The sequence below is a fragment of the Atta colombica genome, unplaced genomic scaffold (assembly GCF_001594045.1).
Source record: "Atta colombica isolate Treedump-2 unplaced genomic scaffold, Acol1.0 scaffold21, whole genome shotgun sequence".
Classification (NCBI taxonomy): Eukaryota; Metazoa; Arthropoda; class Insecta; order Hymenoptera; family Formicidae; genus Atta; species Atta colombica.
In genome coordinates this window covers 2,098,909-2,119,906 of record NW_017259305.1, presented here as the reverse complement: position 1 = coordinate 2,119,906, position 20,998 = coordinate 2,098,909, and the positions used below count along the sequence as shown (strand labels likewise).

At 30.8% G+C, this 20,998-nt stretch overlaps 1 protein-coding gene across 3 annotated transcripts in view; it reads left to right on the top strand.

Moving 5' to 3' along the window:
- LOC108687620 (jmjC domain-containing protein 4) overlaps positions 1 to 19,265 on the top strand; it is a 50,549-nt gene extending 31,284 nt beyond the window's left edge. The window contains exons 1-6 of one of the 3 annotated variants that reach the window (XM_018193491.1): positions 9,034 to 9,083; positions 11,336 to 11,412; positions 14,706 to 15,042; positions 15,111 to 15,408; positions 18,361 to 18,631; positions 18,716 to 19,265. In XM_018193491.1, the coding sequence (XP_018048980.1) occupies positions 14,811 to 15,042; positions 15,111 to 15,408; positions 18,361 to 18,631; positions 18,716 to 19,174 (1,260 nt within the window). In that variant the 5' untranslated portion in view covers positions 9,034 to 9,083; positions 11,336 to 11,412; positions 14,706 to 14,810 and the 3' untranslated portion in view covers positions 19,175 to 19,265. Of the gene's footprint in view, positions 1 to 9,033; positions 9,084 to 11,251; positions 11,413 to 14,705; positions 15,043 to 15,110; positions 15,409 to 18,360; positions 18,632 to 18,715 lie in introns of those variants that run through there. The other 2 variants (XM_018193492.1, XM_018193490.1) reach the window with 2 other exon arrangements.
- Positions 19,266 to 20,998: the final 1,733 nt, after the last annotated feature.

Sequence of the window (20,998 nt, the reverse complement as noted above, 5' to 3'; positions counted from 1 at the left end):
TTATAATTATATAATTTAATTATATAATTTATAATTATATAATTATTTATAATTATAGAAATTATTTATAATTATATAAAAATTATCAAAAATTCTGAGAAAAATTTTCATCAGAGACAACCTTAATGTTAATACTTTGAAGCGAAATAAATATTATGCGCATGTAAGGTTACAGAAATGAATATTTCTGATCCATAGTTTGTGAATGTAACACGATTATATGAACCAAATATCGATTTATCATTTTTAGCCTTGAAAAGTGGATGTATGTACTCTCAGAAATGTGGATCTTGCTATGTAGTTTACATCCACTTTATCAAGGAGCAATAGTGCGCGACAGCATTTTACGGTTATCGATTTTGGACCGTCATGTCTTCTGTCAAGTTTCTCTGTGCTAAATTCGTGGAGTCAATAGCGCGATAACGTTAGCAAGCTTCATGAACGACTCTAGCATTAATAGCGTTAAGGCTCTGCACAAACGAAGAAATATTAGGAATACATAATAAGATTTTAACATTTCTAATTTTTTATCAGAATATTTCGACGTTAACTGATATATCTGATAGGTTAAAATATTAATATCTATTCCTGTTTTTAATATTTCCTCCATTGTGCGCAGAGCCTAAAGCTCCTGATTACTCATCAAAAACTCTGCGTTGACGGTGACGACACAGAATCAGATGGCGGTCTGGCGAAACCGCCACACATTTCAGCATAAGCTCATGTCCGTCGTTTGCTCGCCTGCGGCGCCCCGAAAGTGAACGAGATAGCGAGCTTTTTTTCTAGTCGCTTGTTTCAAGTGATCGAAAATACTTTCTCGACAATCTTGGCTACTGGGCGGCCCCAGCCAACAAAGGGGAGCATTTTAATATATAAGTTTTAATAAATTGTAGTAATAGTGTATCTCTCCCATTAATCCAGAATAATATAAATCATGTTAAAACGCAACAGTTTAGGAGATATTTAATTGTTTATGATTTTTCATGCACGTTACATAATATATCCCTCCTTCACAAACTCAAGTAGCAAGAATAGTTCAGAAGTAGAATTTTACCGGAAAAAATTTATAAATAAGCATTTCTCTTCACGAAAGTCTCGAAAAGAATCAGAAAAGAAATACGTATATTTAAGACTCGAGATTTGTGAAGAAAATATGCGAAAAAAAATCGAATAGTTGCAAAAAATTTTTCGCTTATAAAACGAAAGATATTGATTGTATGAAAAAAAGTTCGATATAAAAAAATGTAGGTATTTGAAATACTTACAAAATGAGAAACATTAAAATTGATCTATTATTCTCAAAAACAATTTTGTACTGATGATTCCATACATTAATTGACCAATTGGACACTTTTTACTGCATATTAAATAAAGAAATATAATGTGACTTAAATTTATTAATCAGACATGCACTCCATATTTAAACATGATTTTTTAATAATAAAAACGAATAAATAAAAATTCAAGATATAAAAAACTAAATATTTCATGTTACAATTACTTTGCGAAACATTTGGTTAAGCTATTATATCGTTTATATCTCGTCGAGCTATCCCAAATTTTAAAAAACCGTCATGATTCAATTTATTGTTGAGAAAATGTAAATTTAGCAAATTTTAACGAAATCAGACGTGAGTCGCCAAGCGGTCCGATCTTCATCACTCCGTTCGACGAGCTGCCTTGTTCACATTCTTTTTCAATGGTTTTAAACAAATTTTTTCGGCAGCAAAAAATTCGAGAATTTTTTAATAGCAAATTCGATTCTTCCTTGATAAATTGGTGCCAAGCGGAATTCTTAAAAATTAGAGCCACAATAAGTTTGAAAAAAAATTGTTATCTCGGCTCTTAATAATCGGAGGATAATCTTTTTTTTTAAATTTTTTAAAGTAGAAAAATGTCAGCTGTCGAATATTTTTCACGGCTATTTGATATGACGCATATTAACGGAATTGTTTCATTTTTTTGTACGAAGAAAGATACAAACTTTTTTAAGGTCGTTTTATAATAGTTTAGGTAACTGAACAATTGTTGTTAAAAAATTGTTTTATTACTAACAAGGGAAATATCACAACTGTGCGAAACCGATTTGATTCTCCATGAAATATGTTGTAAAACACGAAAATCTAAGAGACAAGTATTTTTTTATACGTGCGCTAACTCATGTTTAAGGGATAAAACATCTCTTTGAAAAAAAACGGTATTTTTCTTTCGAGCCGAATATCGTCGGGAATATAAAAGATAGAAAAAAATTTTTTAAATAAAAGTTGTACTATTTCAAGAGTACTTTAAACTTATAAAGAAAAAAACTTTTTTTTTATTTTTTTAATAAAATACCACCACCCATAATTTTCTTAAATTTTTAATCTTTTTTTTTACCAAATTAAAAATTATTTTTTTACAAATTCAACCATGTGTAATAAAGTTACAACACGACATATCATTTTTGAGAATTAATTGTTAACGCTTTCGTATATACGCTATCTATGCTCATGTGCAAAAATAATTGTCATTGGAACAATAAAATACATAAATCAATGAATAAGAAAATTGACATGATTGATATTTGTAACATTATAAATTATAAATAATATTAAGAGTTATAATAAGTATTATAGTTTTATTATTTCTTAAAGTGAGTAAAACTTTTTTATTCATTTCTGTACATTACTTCCTTATAATATCTTAAAATTATTTTCTTAAAGTTATTTTTAGTTTTACGCTTTAATATCTTATTTACTTGTCGTTTACATAATAATTTTAAAACGTATATATTATACTAATTAGTAATGAAACAATTTGTAAATGTTTATACACAATAAATTTATATTTTGTTCGTTTACTCATTACAATAATGATACTCGATGAAAAAATGTTTTAAACATAACGACTTCTTGCACCACGAACATTTTACTACAACTATATTACAACCTTCGATATCACATATTGTTGAACTTTTGTCAAAACTAAATTCTGTTGGATTTTCAAATTCTTCTGGTCTTTCGTTTGTAACCATTTTTAAACTACGAATATTTAAATATTGTAAGTTGTGATATCGCGGGGATGACAATTGATTATGTATCAGAGATTGTAATTTCATTATATTATTTCGTTTATGCAAATTTATATTTACTTTTTAATAGTAAAACAGTATCTGAAAATGTATTGTAAAAGAAAATTTATTTAATTATCTGAAATCATTTTCAGATTTCGATGCTTTTACAATAACATTTATTGGTAAATAAGGTTTCCTTGTACTCTTGGTCCAAATATATTAGTTTCTTTCAATACAATAAATAAAGGTGACAGCAAATTTCCATTACACGATATTATTGATTGTATGGTATATGAATATGTTGTTGATGATAGATTGTACAACACACTCTACTTTCTTTACTCTTTAGACAATGACCTTCCAGAATGAATTTCCAATTGGAAACTTTGATCAGAATTAAAAACATTTTTAGATCCGAACTGTTCGATAAGTGTTTCACTGTTTTCAGAAAATCATTAGCTGTATTTTGCAATTCAATGAAATCTTCTATTGTTCTTCTAGTTACAAATTTCGTAATATTCTCGAAACAATTCGATGAGATTTCTTAAATCTTGATATTTAACCCAATTGAGATGCTTTAAATATAAGATTTAAATTTCCTATTTCTTCTTGAGCTTATAAAGCCTATCTTTGTAGATCGATATCACTATCTTATTCAACAATAAATTATGTGTAAATTTGGAGATGTAAGACAATTTTTCTATACGATTTCCATCTGAATGTAATTATTCTTTCCATCGTCTTAATTGAAGTTCAGATGAAACTCTTCTAAATTTATTTTGCACTGATTAGCGAACGATTCCTTTTGTTTTTATTTTTTTCTTTAATTGTCCCAATTCCGCCAATACTCAACAGCTCGTCTTTTATAAAAACTGTTAAAGTGCGTTATCATTTGAACATTGAAGATGAGAATTCAAATTATCTTCACTCTATGCTTCTTCATCATCTTTAATTATTTTAGAATTATGTAGTTTATAAGGTCTTGATAATCAAGATAGGTTTCTTCTGTTACTTCCAATTCATTATAGTGAAAAATGCTATCCAGCAATAATTTTTGTATATTTTCTTTTAATATTTCTGCTTCAGTTACTGGTGCTTCTGTTAGATATATTGAACTTATAGATGCTAATAAAAGTCGAACAACCTTAAGTGGATTGATAATCATTTCCAAAGATTGGCTTTAAATCGTAATATAAAAACAATATAACAAATTGCATAGATATGATTATGACAAAACTCCTTATGACAAATTGCATTGATTAAATATAAAACTGCTACATGAATATTCTTATATTGTCCATTTATACTTATCTTGAACGTACATGTAACTTTATATTATATCTTATGTTATAATTTATTTTGAACACACTATACTTATCTTATAATCGAAAATGCATTGAATTGGAAAATGTCACATCTGATTTGTGATATGTAATAAGATAAGATCTAACTTTCTAAAAGTCACATATCTCGTATCAGAATCATGACATATTTTTGAAAAGTATGTCACGATTCTAAAACGAGATACGTGACTTTTTAAAAAAATGACTGAAATCGTGACATATTTTATCTCATTACATATCACAAATTCTTCAGACGTGACATTTTCCAATAATTCAATATAATTTTAAACGTAACAATTTTTTAAAAAAACAAAGAAAAAAAGAAAGCTACGAGTCAAAAATTATTATATAAAAACAAAACAAAATAAGTAGAAAGTACAAAAAAATAAAAAGGAAATGAAAATGTTTTAAGTTGAAATTTTAATAAAGAATGCTAGCAATAACAGTTTCGATCGCAATCGGATCATTATCAATAATAAAAACATACATAATAAATAACGGTTGGAAAATAAACAAAACATAATACAAATAAATATTTCGCTCTTTAAGATAAACGCTGATAACATAAAAATAATTATCGTAACATTACAATTATAATGTATAACAGAAAGGACGTGAATGATAACTACTTGCAGTTAATTATTATATGCTTCTGATGTCAATTTGAAAAGAATGAGAATCTTTCTATTATAAATGAACGTAGAACGCAAACATGAATATGATCTTGTAGAAAACACATGTAATATAAATAAAAATATAACGCAAGATTGAAATAATAGAATTGAATATAAATTTTAACAAAGTTTAACGTTAGAAAACAAGATGATTAAAGACAATGCATACAGACAATGTAATATGTGAGATAATATTCAGCAAAATTAATGAAGGTTAAGATTGCAAAAAATTTTTTTATCTCTATATTAACTGGAAAGTTTTTTATTTTAGATATAGTAACAGCTAAATTAATATGCATATCTTTAATGTAACATACCTTAAGTCAAAACGGGTTCTCCATCGGTCATTTCTGATCACCGTATAAATCTTAATTATAATTTTATGGAATGAAGTGAAGATATTGGACAGCGAATCTTCATATAATAAGAGATTGATATCCGAAATGATATACATAAAAGGACAAAATCAAGGCCTAAATAGAATTTCAAAGCTTTGCGTTTAAATCTCAATGAAGAGAGCGAGTGAAAAAAAGATCTTTTTTGATATTTTTTTATTTTTTTTCTACTTAACTAATAGATTTTAATGTTCTACGTCTCATTTTGTATTTCGAATAACGGTCCGACAACTGTTGAAACGAATAAAATATAAAATATACCAAGGGAGAAAAAAACTGTTTTTATTGATTTGTACAAGTGTTTTAAAGCGATTTCATTTTTCATTCATCGATATTTAAAAATGGCATGCAACATAAATTAATCATCATCATGTATCATTCCTAGCTTCTGACGATTCCAACATGACCGCCGCGACTAGTCAGAAGCCTTAACCAGAGAAATTTTAATATTTGAGGTTAAGTTAATGTAAAACCTTAAACAGTGTAAAAGAATAGTGAGAGCAAGAGAAATAACAGCGATAGAAATAAAGTTTTCAAATCACAAAGTGTATATTCGAGTGTATCTGATTTTTGATAGATTGAAATCGTGTTATTCCTACCGCTATCGCTATTCCTTCGCATTGTGTTTAAGGCTTTAAGGATTCTGTTCTAGATCACCGACCAAACTTTTCTCTCTAATAATTTAAATTTTTAATTCTATAGAGTATATGTAACGTGAATTTTTAATTTTTTTTGTAGTGAATAAGAGACACAATAAATACACAATATTATTAAAATTAATAATTAACGTATATACTTGTTTGTTTTTACGCACTCTTTTTATTAAATTTACATCACGCATATTTGTGCGCATTGCACAATTTATTCTGCTGTGCTTCTCACAATTTATTCGATCTAATCCGATTACTTCTGACAAGTAAAACTTACGGAGAAATTTCATTAAAAACGAATGGTTCCAGCACTTCCATAGGTTTACTTGTGAGATCAATCCGATTAGATCAGGGAATTTTTTGAAATGCAATGGTTGCGTTCAGAATGTTTATTTTACAACTGTTGGTATTTTCTTCGTGCTGATTGAATTATATTTTTAGATCTAAAAGAATGCTCCTATCTCAACAGAAAATCAAAACGGTTGCAATACTTGTGTTGCAATGAATATCACTAGTCGGTCGGATTGGAAATCCGACAATTCGTCGTAAACACCCAAAGTATCTAGATCAATTAGAACCTTAGGCATCTGTAGCGGAATACCCTGCCACACTACTAGTAGTATATCGCAATAGCAACTCCTTTCCACACACGGGAATAAAAAATCGTTAGTAACAAGACGTCTTCGACCTTCTACACATTTGTGATGAAATCAAATGCACAAATTGAACTGCAGAAACTTTGAAAAGTTAAAGATAGTACTTATACAAGCAAGAATTATGTTCACTCTGGCCTAGAGAGCTCTCACAGGAAGAGGTGACAAAACACATACATTCATATTGTCAATTGAGTAAACACACATTTCGGACACGCATACCATTTTTAGAACATGGACTATCTAGAGATAGACTTTATTCTATGGAAACCTAGTGGAAAGCCGGTAATTGCAAAGAAATTGAGATTGCGTTTACTACGATAAAATAAAAATTCACATATTACTTACGTTTATTCTATGAAATTCTAAAGAATGAAAAGTTTGGTGCCACTCGAGAACAGAATCCTCTCGAACATTAATCTAATCTTGACGAATATTAAGCCGGTTCTACATTAGTTGCAAGCCGATCGAAAGTTTGTTGTGACAGCCAATCTGAAACTTGCATTTTGAAATCAATATTTCATATTGGCTGTCACAACAAATTTATAATCGACTTGCAACTAACGTAGAACCGGCTTTAAACGCTACCAACGCTATGTTAGAGTCGTTCACGGAACTTGCAAACGCTAATGCTACCGATACACTATCTCGGAAGGAATAGCATTGGGTAAGTTTAAGATAGCAAAGTGACTAGAAGACATGCTTACTAAGCGATTGAATATGATTGATTAGATCTATAAGTAACAATCAATTATGTTCATTTGCTCGGCGAGTAGGCTAGCCGCTTTGTCAACTTGAACGCGCCTATTGATAGAATGAGCGCGAATAATGTCTCCCCCATGATAGAAGGGATAACATGATATGTGCAGTTGGACGCTGTGTCTCTCTCTCTCTCTCTAAAATTTCTAGCCTCTCTGTCTATGGATGTCCGTGGGCGAATCGAGCTATCAACTAAATGCTAAATATGGTATTCATACCCAGTTAGAAATGGTAATGAAATCGACATCGATTCGAATTTCAATTTGGTGCTTTCGTCGAATCAACATCGATTCGACATCCATAGACAGAGAGGATGGAGATTTTAGAGAGAGATAGCGTCAACTGCACACACCAGTTATCCAGCCAAGGTTAGACATCTTTAAACATAAAGTATTATACATGGTGTTTATACCATATAATACTGTATATTATACGTATTATAGTACGTTTTATACATTTTATGTGCTATACGTGTTATACGTATTATACATATGTTTTTATACACAGGATGTCCCGTAAGTTTTAATCAATCGCTTTTGTAGATAGAGTGGATTAAACTGAGTCGAAAAGTCCTCTATCATTATGCAATTTTCGCAATAATTATTGAACAAGATATTAATTACTAAAAATTGTCAAATATTGGTCTTGAATAATTTTTTACTCAAATAGTATCAATTTTACAGAAAAATTACAACAGATAAAAATCATTTATTTTCTTCTCATAGAACTTTAAGAATTTTTTCAGAATTTTTGATCAACTTTTTAGTACTGCATTTTCTTATTTTTTACTAACATGAGAAAGTATGGTATTAAAAAATTCTAAAAAAATTCTGAAAAAATTCTCAGAATTTATAAAAAGAAAATAAATTTTTGTCTTTTACAGTTTTTCTATAAAGTTGATAGTATATGAGTAAAAAATTATTTAAAATCAATATTTGGCAATTTTTAATAATTAATACCTTGTTAATTATTGCAAAATAGTAGAGAACTTTTCGACTCAGTTTAGTCCGCTCTATCTACACAAAAGCGATTGACCAAAACTTACGAGACACCCTGTATATGTATTATACATAAGAAATTACTCGCAGCTCTAAATTGTCCAATCCAAAAATCTGTTGTACAACGTGCTTTTTGTTTCCTGTTTCTTGCCTTTTATTTTTTACATCTTGTCTTTTTGCTTCTTATCCAGTTTTTTATTTTATATCGCTCAAGATAAAAGATTAACAAACTTTTAAAGAAACAAGAAATATATAATACGTAGTAAAAAATACAATGATAAAATGATAAAAAGAAGAAAAAAACAAGAAACAGGAAACAAAGAGCACATTGTAGATTTTATCCCTTCCATCATGGTCATCCCGAATACACTCTAAATAATTATCAAAAAAATTACAGAAAGTGATATAGTAATTATTTAGAATATCGATCCTCCCTTTCGAATCTTAATAAAAATTAATGTACTCATTCGACGCGTTTTCAATCAATGAAAGAATCTAGCAAAAAAAAAACACGGCGATTAAATTGAGTTATTAGGCGTTAAAGCTCGGAACTTTAGAGGTTAAAATATCTATCATCTCCACTCGATACAGTGCTATGTGTACATTCTACATTATTAATTATACAAATTTACTGTTTTAAAAACACAAATTCATTGGCTGCATTCAGCAGAGAAAGCAGCAACTGTTGCAAAATTCTTCAATATCCCAGCAAACGAAAATAGATTGAAATGAATTGAAATGGATTCAGATTTTCAGAAATATTGATTCACGAATGTTAAAATGAATGCTTTTCAATCTTGAATGCATTTTTATTCATTTATAGGAATTGCATGGAGCATATCTCTATGCCTTTCAATCTAAAAATAATTTTAGCTTCTTCTGTGCACAACACACACATTGTGAATGTTCAATTCAAAATTTTGAATAGGAAATGTAGTTTTTCAATCCAATTGTATCCAATTAAATCTAATTGAATCCAATTGAATTCAAAAAAAATATTCGCTATTTAAAATACGCATTCGGATAGAAAAAAATTTCAATCCATTCTCGTTTGCTGAGACGATTGGTTCTTGCTTTTTCTTACAGATCTAAATCTGTATAAACTAATCATAGTGAAAAATTTTACAACAGTTGCAAAACTGCTTTCTCTGCTGAATGCAGCCATTGCTTTAAAAACAAATTCACTATTTTAAAAATTCACTGTTTAAGCACATAAATTCTTTGCATTAGCAGTGAATTGTGTTTGTAAAGCAGTGAATTTGTGTTTTTAAAATAGTGAATTTGTGTTTTTAAAGCAATAAATTTGTGTAATTAAAACAGAACATATATATAATAATAGAGTCGGAATAACAGATATCTTAACTTCTAAAGTCTCGAATGCTTAATAATTCTATTCACGAGGCCAACCGCCGCATTGTTTTGTCATTCTTTCGTTTTGAATGAAACGCATCGAATGAGTATATTTTTATTAAAGGTTTCTTTCTGTTCCTGCACTGGTTGCGTTAATTCAAAAAGTGTACACTAAAATGTTTTCTGTTCCCAAAATGGCGTCAGCAACGATGTTTTTTGTTCCAGTGCAACAGAACTTAGTGCACAAGTTTATTGTACTGGCTGCACTAAGTCTAGAATCAGCCCAGCAAACGAGAATGGATTAAAATGGATTGAAATTTTTTTCTATCCGAACGCGTATTTTAATAGCGAATACTTTTTTTGGATTTAATTGGATTTAATTGGATCAATTAAATTCAATTGGATGCAATTGGATTGAAAAACTGCATTTCCTATTCAGAATTTTGAATTGAACAGTATTCACAATGTGTTGTGCACAAAAAAAGCTAATGTTATTTTTAGATTGAAAGGCATAGAGATATTGAAAGGTATAGAGATCAATGCAATTTCTATAAATGAATAAAAATGCATTCAGGATTGAAAAGCATTAATTTTCGTGAACCAATATTTCTAAAAATCTGAATCCATTCGATTGCCATCCAGGCTCATTCGATGCATTTTCAAAACAAAAACTCTATTCTTGCTATGTGCGAAAAGTGTAACCCTAAACGATGAAAATAAGACAATTTGAATATTAATAAATAAACGTTAATCGCTAGAAGCAAATTAATAAAAAACCTAAAGCCATAAAGCATGAAAATGTGATCGCAGTTACATATTTTCATCACGATATTTCACAACTGACAGATTTCCTAACCTCAATAGTCGTTAACTTCAACGCTTAATCTCTCGGTTCGCAAGACTAGGCACAACATTTTACTGCCAGATTCTTTCATTTCATGTAAAATTCAAAATTCGCGCCGAGCATAATTTCATTGAAATTGGAGAAGAAGTAACGATTCTAAATAAATACAGTCTAATAGCATTTTCTCTTGGCTGCACTATTGCCTACCACTGCAACATTCAGAGAGTGCGTGTTTCGGTGGTAGGCAAATTCATTCAGTGTAACGTGTTTCCGTGGCTATAGTATAGTGCAAATTTTATGCACAAAGTGAGATTTTGCTACATGATCTCAAAGAGACGGTGTAGAGCCAGTGTGACATTAAAAATTTGAAAATGAAAGTCAACCGGCAGCAGAATTAAACACGATAGCATGAAATAGTATGTCATGATGTATGTACACTTGTGTAGTGCAGCACTGATGCAGCACTTATGCACAACTGGTGTAGTGCGAGGTTATACTCAGTATATCCCAAGAGAAAACGCTATAAAATACGTGTACATAGCACTGCATTAAATCGATGTGACAGATTTCCTAACCATAATGTCGTCAACTTTAATGCTTAATATTTTGGTTTGCAGGCTTAGGCATGACATTTTACTATCAGATTCTTTCGTTTCATGCGAAAATGTGACAAATAAGCATAATTTTATTAAAAGTAAGGGGCGTCTTCTAAATAATTATGAGTAATAAAATGACAAATATATATAAATAATAGCAAGCCTATATATAAAAATATTTTGTGTCATTAACTTTAAGAATTTTTAAAAATGGAATTGCATTCATTGAATCTAATAGCATTTCACACGAATCTAATAGTGTTTTCGGTTTGACCGGGTTTGCAACTTGAGTTAGAAGATGCTTCGCTATTGGTTGATGTTATATGCTCTACCAACAATAGGAGAGTACGAAACATCATTACTTTAACCCAGGTTAGTACTAGAATCCTAGATATAACAGAGAAGCGCAATCGCTGTCCCAATTTCTAATTGGTTCCGCCATTTTTTTCTACGGATAGTCTTCTAGGATTCTAATTTCGGTATCATAATTTTTAAATCTTGATATGTATACTGTAGTCTCCAAAAAGAATCAGTATTTTTTTGTAGTCAGTAGAAACACTACTGTTATAGGAATCGCACTCCGTTTGCGAAATGACAGATGGAAACGCAGGGCGCCATTTTTTCTTCGAATGATTAATTATAACTTTTAAATATGCCGATTGCGCTTCTTTGTTATGGGAGTCACGTTCGGGGAAACATTATTCGCGCTATAGACGCAGGCGCTACCAACGCTGATCTTGGAGCCAATAGTACGATAGCGTTAGCAAATTTGATGAACGCTCCTAGCGTAGTATTGGTAGCGTTTAACCAAAGAGATATAATTCGTCGAGGTTAAATTAATGTAGGGGATTCTGTTTCCAGTTACTAACCAAACTTTTCCCTATAATTAAAATATTAAAGGTTTTGTAAAGTATTTATAATGTAAATTTTTTATTTTCTCGTAGTGAATAACAGAACGCAATTTCAATTGCAATCTCTATGATAGTTTGCCGCTAGGCCGAAGTGAACAATGTAGAAACTAGATCAAAAAATTAATAGTTACATTAAGTAAATTAATTAGATAAAAGAATCCTTGAATATCCGTTATCGATTTTAAAAGAAGAAGCATATCTATATCTAATAAGGATTCTAATAAGCATCTGCAGCGGAATATCCTGCCGCACTATATCACAATAGTAACTTTTTTCCGTACACGGGAATTAAAAATTGCCAATAACAGATACCTCTGATTTTCACATTTATAATGAAATCAAATACACAAGTTGAACTTTGCAGAAACTTTAAAAAGTTAAAAAAAATGATACACAAGAATTACTTTCATTCCAGCCTAATGACAAGCCATCAGTAGAGATTAAAATTGAGATTGCATTCATTATGATAAAATTTGAAATTCACACATTACGTACGTTTACTCTACAAAATTCTAAGAGAAAAAAATTTGGTGACACTCAAAAATCTTAAACATTAATCTAACTTTGATGAATGTTAAACGCTACCAACGCTACGCTAGGATCGTTCACGGTCTATAAAACTAACGCTACCAATACAATATCTCGGAAGGAATAGCGTTGATAGCGCGTACACGTTACTACAGGGTCATCTAGCGTTTGCAATTTCAACTACTTATGTTTGTTGAAAGGCGTAATAACATTTATGACATATCAGAAATTTAATTTTTTGACATTTACGAAATGGGTCGCTATACGCTTGAACAAAATGGGGAAATATTGAAAACTTACTTCCAAAGTGGTGAGTCTTCAACCCAAACTATAAGAAATTTACGTGGAAAATTTGATAGAAAAGAAATGCTTTCAATGCAGTTTGTGGATCAATTTGTGAAGCGAATTCGGCAAACTGGATCCTTATTGGATAAAGCAACTCGTTCACGTACTTGTCCAGTAAGATCAACCGAAAACATTGCTGTTGTTGCTCAGAGTGTGTTTGAACAACCATCAACTCGTCATCGTTCTCAAAACTTGAACATTTCATGCACTTCTTTGAGAAGAATTTTGAATAAAGATCTCAGTATGAAGCCGTACAAAATTCAAGCTGTACAATTAGCAAGAATTGAAGCCGCATGACCATCCGATGCGTTTTCGGTTCGCCCAATGGGCTGAACAACGCTTGGTTGAAGATGAGCATTTTTATCGAAAAATCATCTTTTCTGACGAAGCTCATTTTCACCTTGATGGCTATGTGAACAAGCAGAATTGTCGTATTTGGGGGTCAGAGAATCCGCACGTCGTCATGGAGAAGCCGATGCATCCACAACTGTTTGGTATGGTTTTTGGTCCGGCGGTATCATTGGACCATTTTTCTTCGAAAATGAGCAAGGAGGTGCCATCATTGTCAATGGCGAGTGCTACCGCGCCATGCTAAACGAATTCTTGCTTCCCAAATTTGAAGAGGAGGACATAGACTACATTTGGTTTCAACAAGACGGCGCACCAACTTGCCACACAGCCAATGCTACAATCGATCTTTTGCGCACTGTCGAAAATCGCATAATCAGCCGAAATGCTGATGTCAATTGGCCGCTTCGCAGCTGCGATTTGACTCCGTTGGACTATTTTTTATGGGGAACCGTCAAGGATGAGTGATATGTTAACCAGCCAGAAACGATTCAAGAATTAAAACATGAAATCAAAGTTGCCATTGATGAAATACGCGCTCGTACAGTGGAAAATATACTGAAAAATTGGGTTGATAGAATGGGGTATTGTGCAATCAGCCGTGGAAGTCATTTGAATGAAATTGTATTTCATGTTTAATGACAATGTATTACCTTTCCAATAAAGCTATAAACTTTGAAAAATATTCATGCGTTTTTTTTTTAGAGCCAAATTAAATTCCAAATTTTAAATGGCCCATCCTGTATTAGTGATGTCATGTTTGTTAACGCTATCTGCAAACAGTTTGTAGCGCTAAATAGCGCAAATAACGTCTCCCCGAATGCATTCTATATGTAGATCTCTAGTTAGTGCAAACTCGGTTGGACCAAAAATACTTTTATGTAAATAATATGGGACGCCATTTTTATCTTAAAATGTTTTTTATTCCTTGCCTGCATGCTTACGCTCGTCAGTTACATACTCTTGCAGGGTATCAATCATGAAACTATTCCTGGGATGGAAAGTGAAAATTTTAACCATTGAAGTTAATAGAGAAATTTTTCATTTTTCATTCTAGGAAAAAAATTTCATGATCAATACCCTGGATTGCACTAGTTCAATTCAGTTAAATTCAGAACAGAAAATAAAGATTCTAAAGGAAGGGGGGGACTCGTATTAGTTATATTCTAATAATTATCGAGAGTATTTATGCATTAGTTGGCGTTGACATCTTTGCATGTCCTTGACAGCACTGAACATCTTTATCAATTTTTATTTAGATTTACATCAAATTACATCGCTGCTGAATATTGCAAATGTCGCCTTTACAAATGCGATGATTCGTTAAGTCGAATGATGAAGATCGAATTTCGATCATATGAATCATGTCAACACTCATTGAGATCAGCAATAGCTCATTCCCAAATGAGGATGATTGCGTTATCACTATGATCGAGCGAATCGACTCGACGGTGACGTACAATGATTTCTTCTCGAAGTATCTAATGTGTAATAAACCGTGCGTCATCAGTTTTCAAGCAATCAAGAACTGGCCATGCAGGCATGAATGGGTACTAAACGGTGCACCTAATTTCGAGATGCTCCGCAAGCTGTTTGGTATGTGCAAAATGAAAGAAAGGAAGGATTGCACTGTTTAGATTATTAATGTAATCTTTATTGCTCAGGACCTTCCATTGTCCCAGTTGCTGATTGTAATAGAAAGTTTTATAATTCGCAATTTAAGAATAACATGTCCATGAAGAGTTACTTGGAATATTGGGCTGATTATAAGCGAAGCTGTTATGATAAATCGATGCCATTATTATATTTGAAAGATTGGCATTGCGTGAGAAGTTTCTCGAATGTCCCAATGTATGAAGTACCTCAGTATTTTGTATCAGATTGGTTAAATGAATATTACATTGCTCATCCCGAATTAAATGACGATTACATGTTTGTATACATGGGACCAAAAGAGACCTGGTAAATACACTTTTGATGTTACAATTTTGTTTACAAAATTTGTAGAGTCCAACCGAAACAACTTTTTTATCTTCGGTCGAAATCGAAAACGAATATTCGGTTTTTATTCTATTTTTGCCAAAACCGAAATTGGATAAATCTTATAAACACCACATAATTTTCAGATTCATTGGAAAAAGTCAAAATATGTAAAATTTATGCACTCTTTTAAAAATAAGATTTTATTAATATCTTATTATTTCTTATTACAAGGAATTTTCTATACATTATAAGGAGTTTCAGGCACTAGACTTATGACGACTTGACTAGTAAAAAAGAATAAAGAAGGAAGTCGGCGTCGTTTACAGCAAACGGCGTCGATCAGTCGATGACAATAGATATAGTTTTTTGAATACTCACTAGCGCAATTGCAATTTGTACAATTTGTACACATTGCAATTTATACAGTTTTGGTTCAAGGCCGCAGCACAGACTTTTGCATAATTCATAGTAGTAGTACATAAGCAAATCAACTAATCAGAATTTACCGATGTGAACCTGGCGCTCAACTTTATCAAAAATAAAAATTAATACCGCAGTTTGTACTTCGTTTGTACTTGTTTGTATTATTATTTCACTTATACCTCAAACAATTAAACAAAAAATGAAAAATAAAAAATGGCCAGTGCGCAACTTTAAGATTTTTTAATTTCACTTATACCATTCGAAAAAGAATCCTTTGTACCCATTTGTGCCTCTCCTACTTTCGTTTGTACCTCAAAGAGTTCGGAAATACAGCGCGTTTCAGTTTTTGCGCGACTCCTATATAGCGAACTTAGTATAGCGAACTCAATTTTTACCTTAGTCACTTTTCCTTTCGCCGTTGGTCCCATTTCGATATCTTTAAAAACCAACTTCCTCTCTTGGCATTTTCGAAATTTTGAAACGCGCTGTATCTCCGAACCCTTTGAGGTACAAACGAAAATAGGAGAGATACAAACGGGTACAGACGATTCTCTTTCGAATGCCATTGGTCTCATTTCGATATCTTTAAAAATGACCGACTTCTCCTCTTGGCGCACTTTCGAAATTTTGAAATCGCTGTATCTCCGAACTCTTTGAGATACAAATGAAAGTAGGAGAGGTACAAACGATTCTCTTTCGAATGGCATAAATGAAATTAAAAAATTCTAAAGTTGCGCTGGCCATTTTTTATTTTTCACTTTTTGTTTAACAGAATTTTTCTTTTCTTCCTATTCCATGGAAAAGAAGAATTTCGATTGTTAATTCCCTTAATGCATTATGCATTATGCGTTATGCAAGAATCTGTACTGCAGCCATCACTTACCGAAATTTTTTCTTAATTTCGGTTGAAATCAAAATCAAATTGAAACTAATTTTTGATTGAAATTAATTTTTGACCAAAACCGAAATCGAAATTTTGATCAGACTCTAAAAATTTATAACCCTTATATTTCTTAATCCTTTAAAGCACACTTTTCTTTACGTAGAATTCAGTTGAAATTTGTTACTCGGGAGTTTTTCGTGGTCATTGATTACGAATCTGGCCTCAGATTTTCGAAATAGCGAAAAATTGTTTGATTTCAATGTAACTTGTTACTCGGGGATTTTCGAGGTCGCTGATTACGAATCTGACTTCATATTTTTGAAATTCAAAATGGCGGACAAAAAATTTAAAAATTAGTTCTGTAAAATAAGTAGGTTTTTTTGGGTTACTTATTGCGAATGTGAAATCAAAATTAAAAAATTACTTGATTTTACAGCCCGAAACTAATTTTTTTAATTTTCTGTTCACCATATTGGATCCGCCATTTTGAATTTTGAAAATCTGAGGTCAGATTCGTAATCAGGGATCGCAAAAACCCCCGAATAACAAGTTTCAGTGAAATCAAGCAATTTTTTGCTCTTTTGTTCGCCATATGAGATCCAACATTTTGAATTTTGAAAATCTGAGGCCAGATTCGTAATCAGCGTTCCTCCCGAATAACAAGTTCATTGATATCAAGCAATTTTTTGCTTTTTTATCCACTATTTTGAATCTACCATTTTGAATTTTTTAATTTTGACATCAGTTTCGTAATCAGCGACCCAAAAAATCTCTCAGACTTCATTTTCGGCTAATTAGCTATTGTTGATCACAATCATATTTATTGTTAAAAAGGATGAATTTTTCCAATTTATTTATAAAATTTCAATAATAGAAATGTTTCCACGGTTTTTTTAATATTTGATGTTCTAAACACTGATAATATTCTTTTTATTGTAGTAATATGTTAGAAAAACAAAAAACTGAAACTAAAAAGGTGGAATACTATGTCGTAAAGGATTAAACTAAAGTTTAAACTAAATACTTATAGTCAAAGTCAGATGTTGAAATAAAGTACATCCCCAGATAGCCAAATCTGTAGAAAGCAGATTTTTTTAAATATCTGCTACACATTATGCCAACAAAATAACAGAATTGTTACAGAATTAGATATACATAATACTGTTGACATGCTAGAAAAAACGTAATAGAATCGGCAGGATCTACTCAGTTTTTGTCAACAATTTGCCTTCACATTATGTCGACAGGCGATGTTAAGAACACAAGCCTAATGCGGACGCAGTAATGCGGATTGCTGTCATTTTTTCTGCTCGAACCTGCTGAGTCTGCTAGAAGAATGCAGACATTTTGCCTGTTTATATGTATTTTTTAAATAAATTTATCTTAAATATATAACGAGCTGATTACTTTTGGATTTGCAACACAATTAATCTGAAATAATCTCCCCAAATTAAATTAGATCATCAATTTGATGCTATTAGCATTTTAAAATCTATAAATAACTTGTTACGAGAAGTATTACTCTCGGCCAAAATTATTTTGTGACTTAATATTCTTATTTATTTATGTATCGATTATTGCCTATCATTCTACAGACTGATTTAACTGCTGCTAATAATGTTCAGGACTCCATTGCACGCGGATGTTTTTACATCATACAGTTGGTCTGCAAATATTGTCGGAAAAAAAAGATGGTTGCTCTTTCCTCCACACGAAGAAGATCATCTTCGTGATCTTTACGGGCAATTGGTATACGATGCGGTTTCAGAGGAACTCAACGATCATACGAAGTATAAAATGTATGATAGTGAAAAATTAAAATGTTTCGATGTAATTCAAGAAGCAGGAGAGATTATGTTTGTGCCATCAGGATGGCATCATCAAGTTTGGAATTTGGTAAATAATAACAGAATTTCGTAAAAGGAGTATTTAAATTGTTGATATTAATGATAAATTAATTATGTATCGTCTTTTGTGAAGGAAGATACAATTTCTATTAATCACAATTGGATCAATGGCTGTAATATCACTAATGTATGGTGTGCACTAAAAAAGGAATTAAGATCTGTTATGAAAGAAGTTGACGACTGCAAGGATATGAAGAACTGGAATGAACATTGCCAATTGATGCTAAAAACCTCTTATGGCATGGACTATAAACAATTTCTGGAATTTATATCGTTTATTGCTAAGAATCGTTTACATGCTATGATAAAAAAGAGTCAAGTCATAAGTTTTAATAAGTATCGTTTTGGACATAATCATTGTCTATTTGATTTGCAAGCACTTAAAGTCATATTGGAGAATATTATCATAGACGCGCAAAATCTGTCTGTGTACAATTTGATGTGTAAAAATGATGAAGCCCGCATTTTACTGAAAAATATTGTTTCGTTTCTCAATTCTTATAATATTATTGAAAATGCAGTTTTTCTATGAATATAAAATCCAATAAACTGTTAACGAAACAAGACAAACTGTTAAAAAACCAATTGTAAATTTTGTAGTAAATATAGCATGTACTTTCATAGTTGATGTCATTTTTATATATATATGTCAAATTTTATAAATCTCCCCCTCCCCCCTCTCTCTCTCTCTTAACTTCATTTAAATTTTCTCTTAAAAGATAACGTTTTGCAGAAGTACTTATTTTAAAATTGCTTTTGTACAATAAGCATTATATTAGATGCCATTTAATCATAGCAGACACAAATAAAATTTATAAAATAATTAAAAAAGGAATTATCAATTTAGAAAGAGAGACTGCAAATGCATGAAACATATAGTACAGTAAAAAGCAATAATTATCTTCTATCGATTTTATAATGAATATAGCTATATTAAAAGCGCAGACATATAAGTGAAATTTATTTTTACTCTTAAAAAATAATTAAACTTAGAAAACGTAACTTTTTTTTCTTTAGGTGAATGAATCGTATATACTCTAAATATAAAGATTTACAATAAAAATTTAGAAATCTGTATTCTCTCTATTAAGCTAAAGGGCAACCCAATCGTTGGATACATTGTCTCTGGTGCTTATAAAATATCTCGCAAAACGCAACTTATATCTATCTTTAACATATTGTCTTATTTACTTTTCAATTATGTAAGCATAAATAATCTACTTTTTAAAGACGTGGCGTGCACGTGTGCTCCTGTATGCGTGTGTGTGTGTGTGTGTGCGTGTGTGTGTGTGTGTGTGTGTGTATATATATATATATGATATTTTAATAAAAATATACAAAATTTCTAAGATATAAATATCATTTTTTCAGTGTCCGACATGTTGACAAATTGCCCTAACCATGAATTTTTAATAAAATAATTCAATAATGTATAAATATACATTATTGAAAGATATTCATAAATATATAATTCCTAATAATATATTACTTTTGAATATGCATTTTTAGTCTTATATGCATTTTTATTCCATTTCGAATTCATCCATTATTTCGATATATAATGCTAATACAGATATGCATAAAAAAAAGTTATAGAAATTCATCTACATCACATATAGCAGTACTCTAATTAATTTCATAGAATTTATAGAATCTCTCTGAAAAAAATTTAAAAAATCATGTAATTTCTTCCATCTGTATGATATGTCTGTATATATTTATAATAAAAATGTATTCTCCCATATGCAAGGAAATGTATAATCTTTCTCATTATGTGTGTGAGTTGTGTTCCTTTTTTTCACACAGCTACTTATAAACTGATAACAACAAACAATAAAGATATTATACCAGCAGAAAGCTATTTAAAACCAAATGGATAGCTAGCGATTTTTTCCTACATTACTAAAGAAAAAGGTTATCATTGTTGAAAAATATGATAAACAATTTTTATCGCAGTTTCTCTTGATAAAATTTTTTTTCCGGCCACAAATAAACAGAGCTATAGGTAATACATACATCCTATCACCTATATCCGCACACGTACATACAACATACATCTGTACATTTGTTATATTTCTATAAATCTAATTTTTTTCAATTTACAATAGTATTTCAATTTTATCTTGCATAGCAAGTCTAATATCTAAAGCATCACATGTCATAAAGTCCAATGCATTCATCAACAATTAACCCTTATTGCAAAGTTTAGACTTTCCGCAATGTGCGCTTTTTTTGATAACTCTTTTTATACGTTAGATGTGTACATTTCTCCTTTATAAATCCTTACAGTTTACTATTTATTATGGCTGAATAGAAGTAAACAACAGGCATTTATTCCGCTATAGAATCAAATATA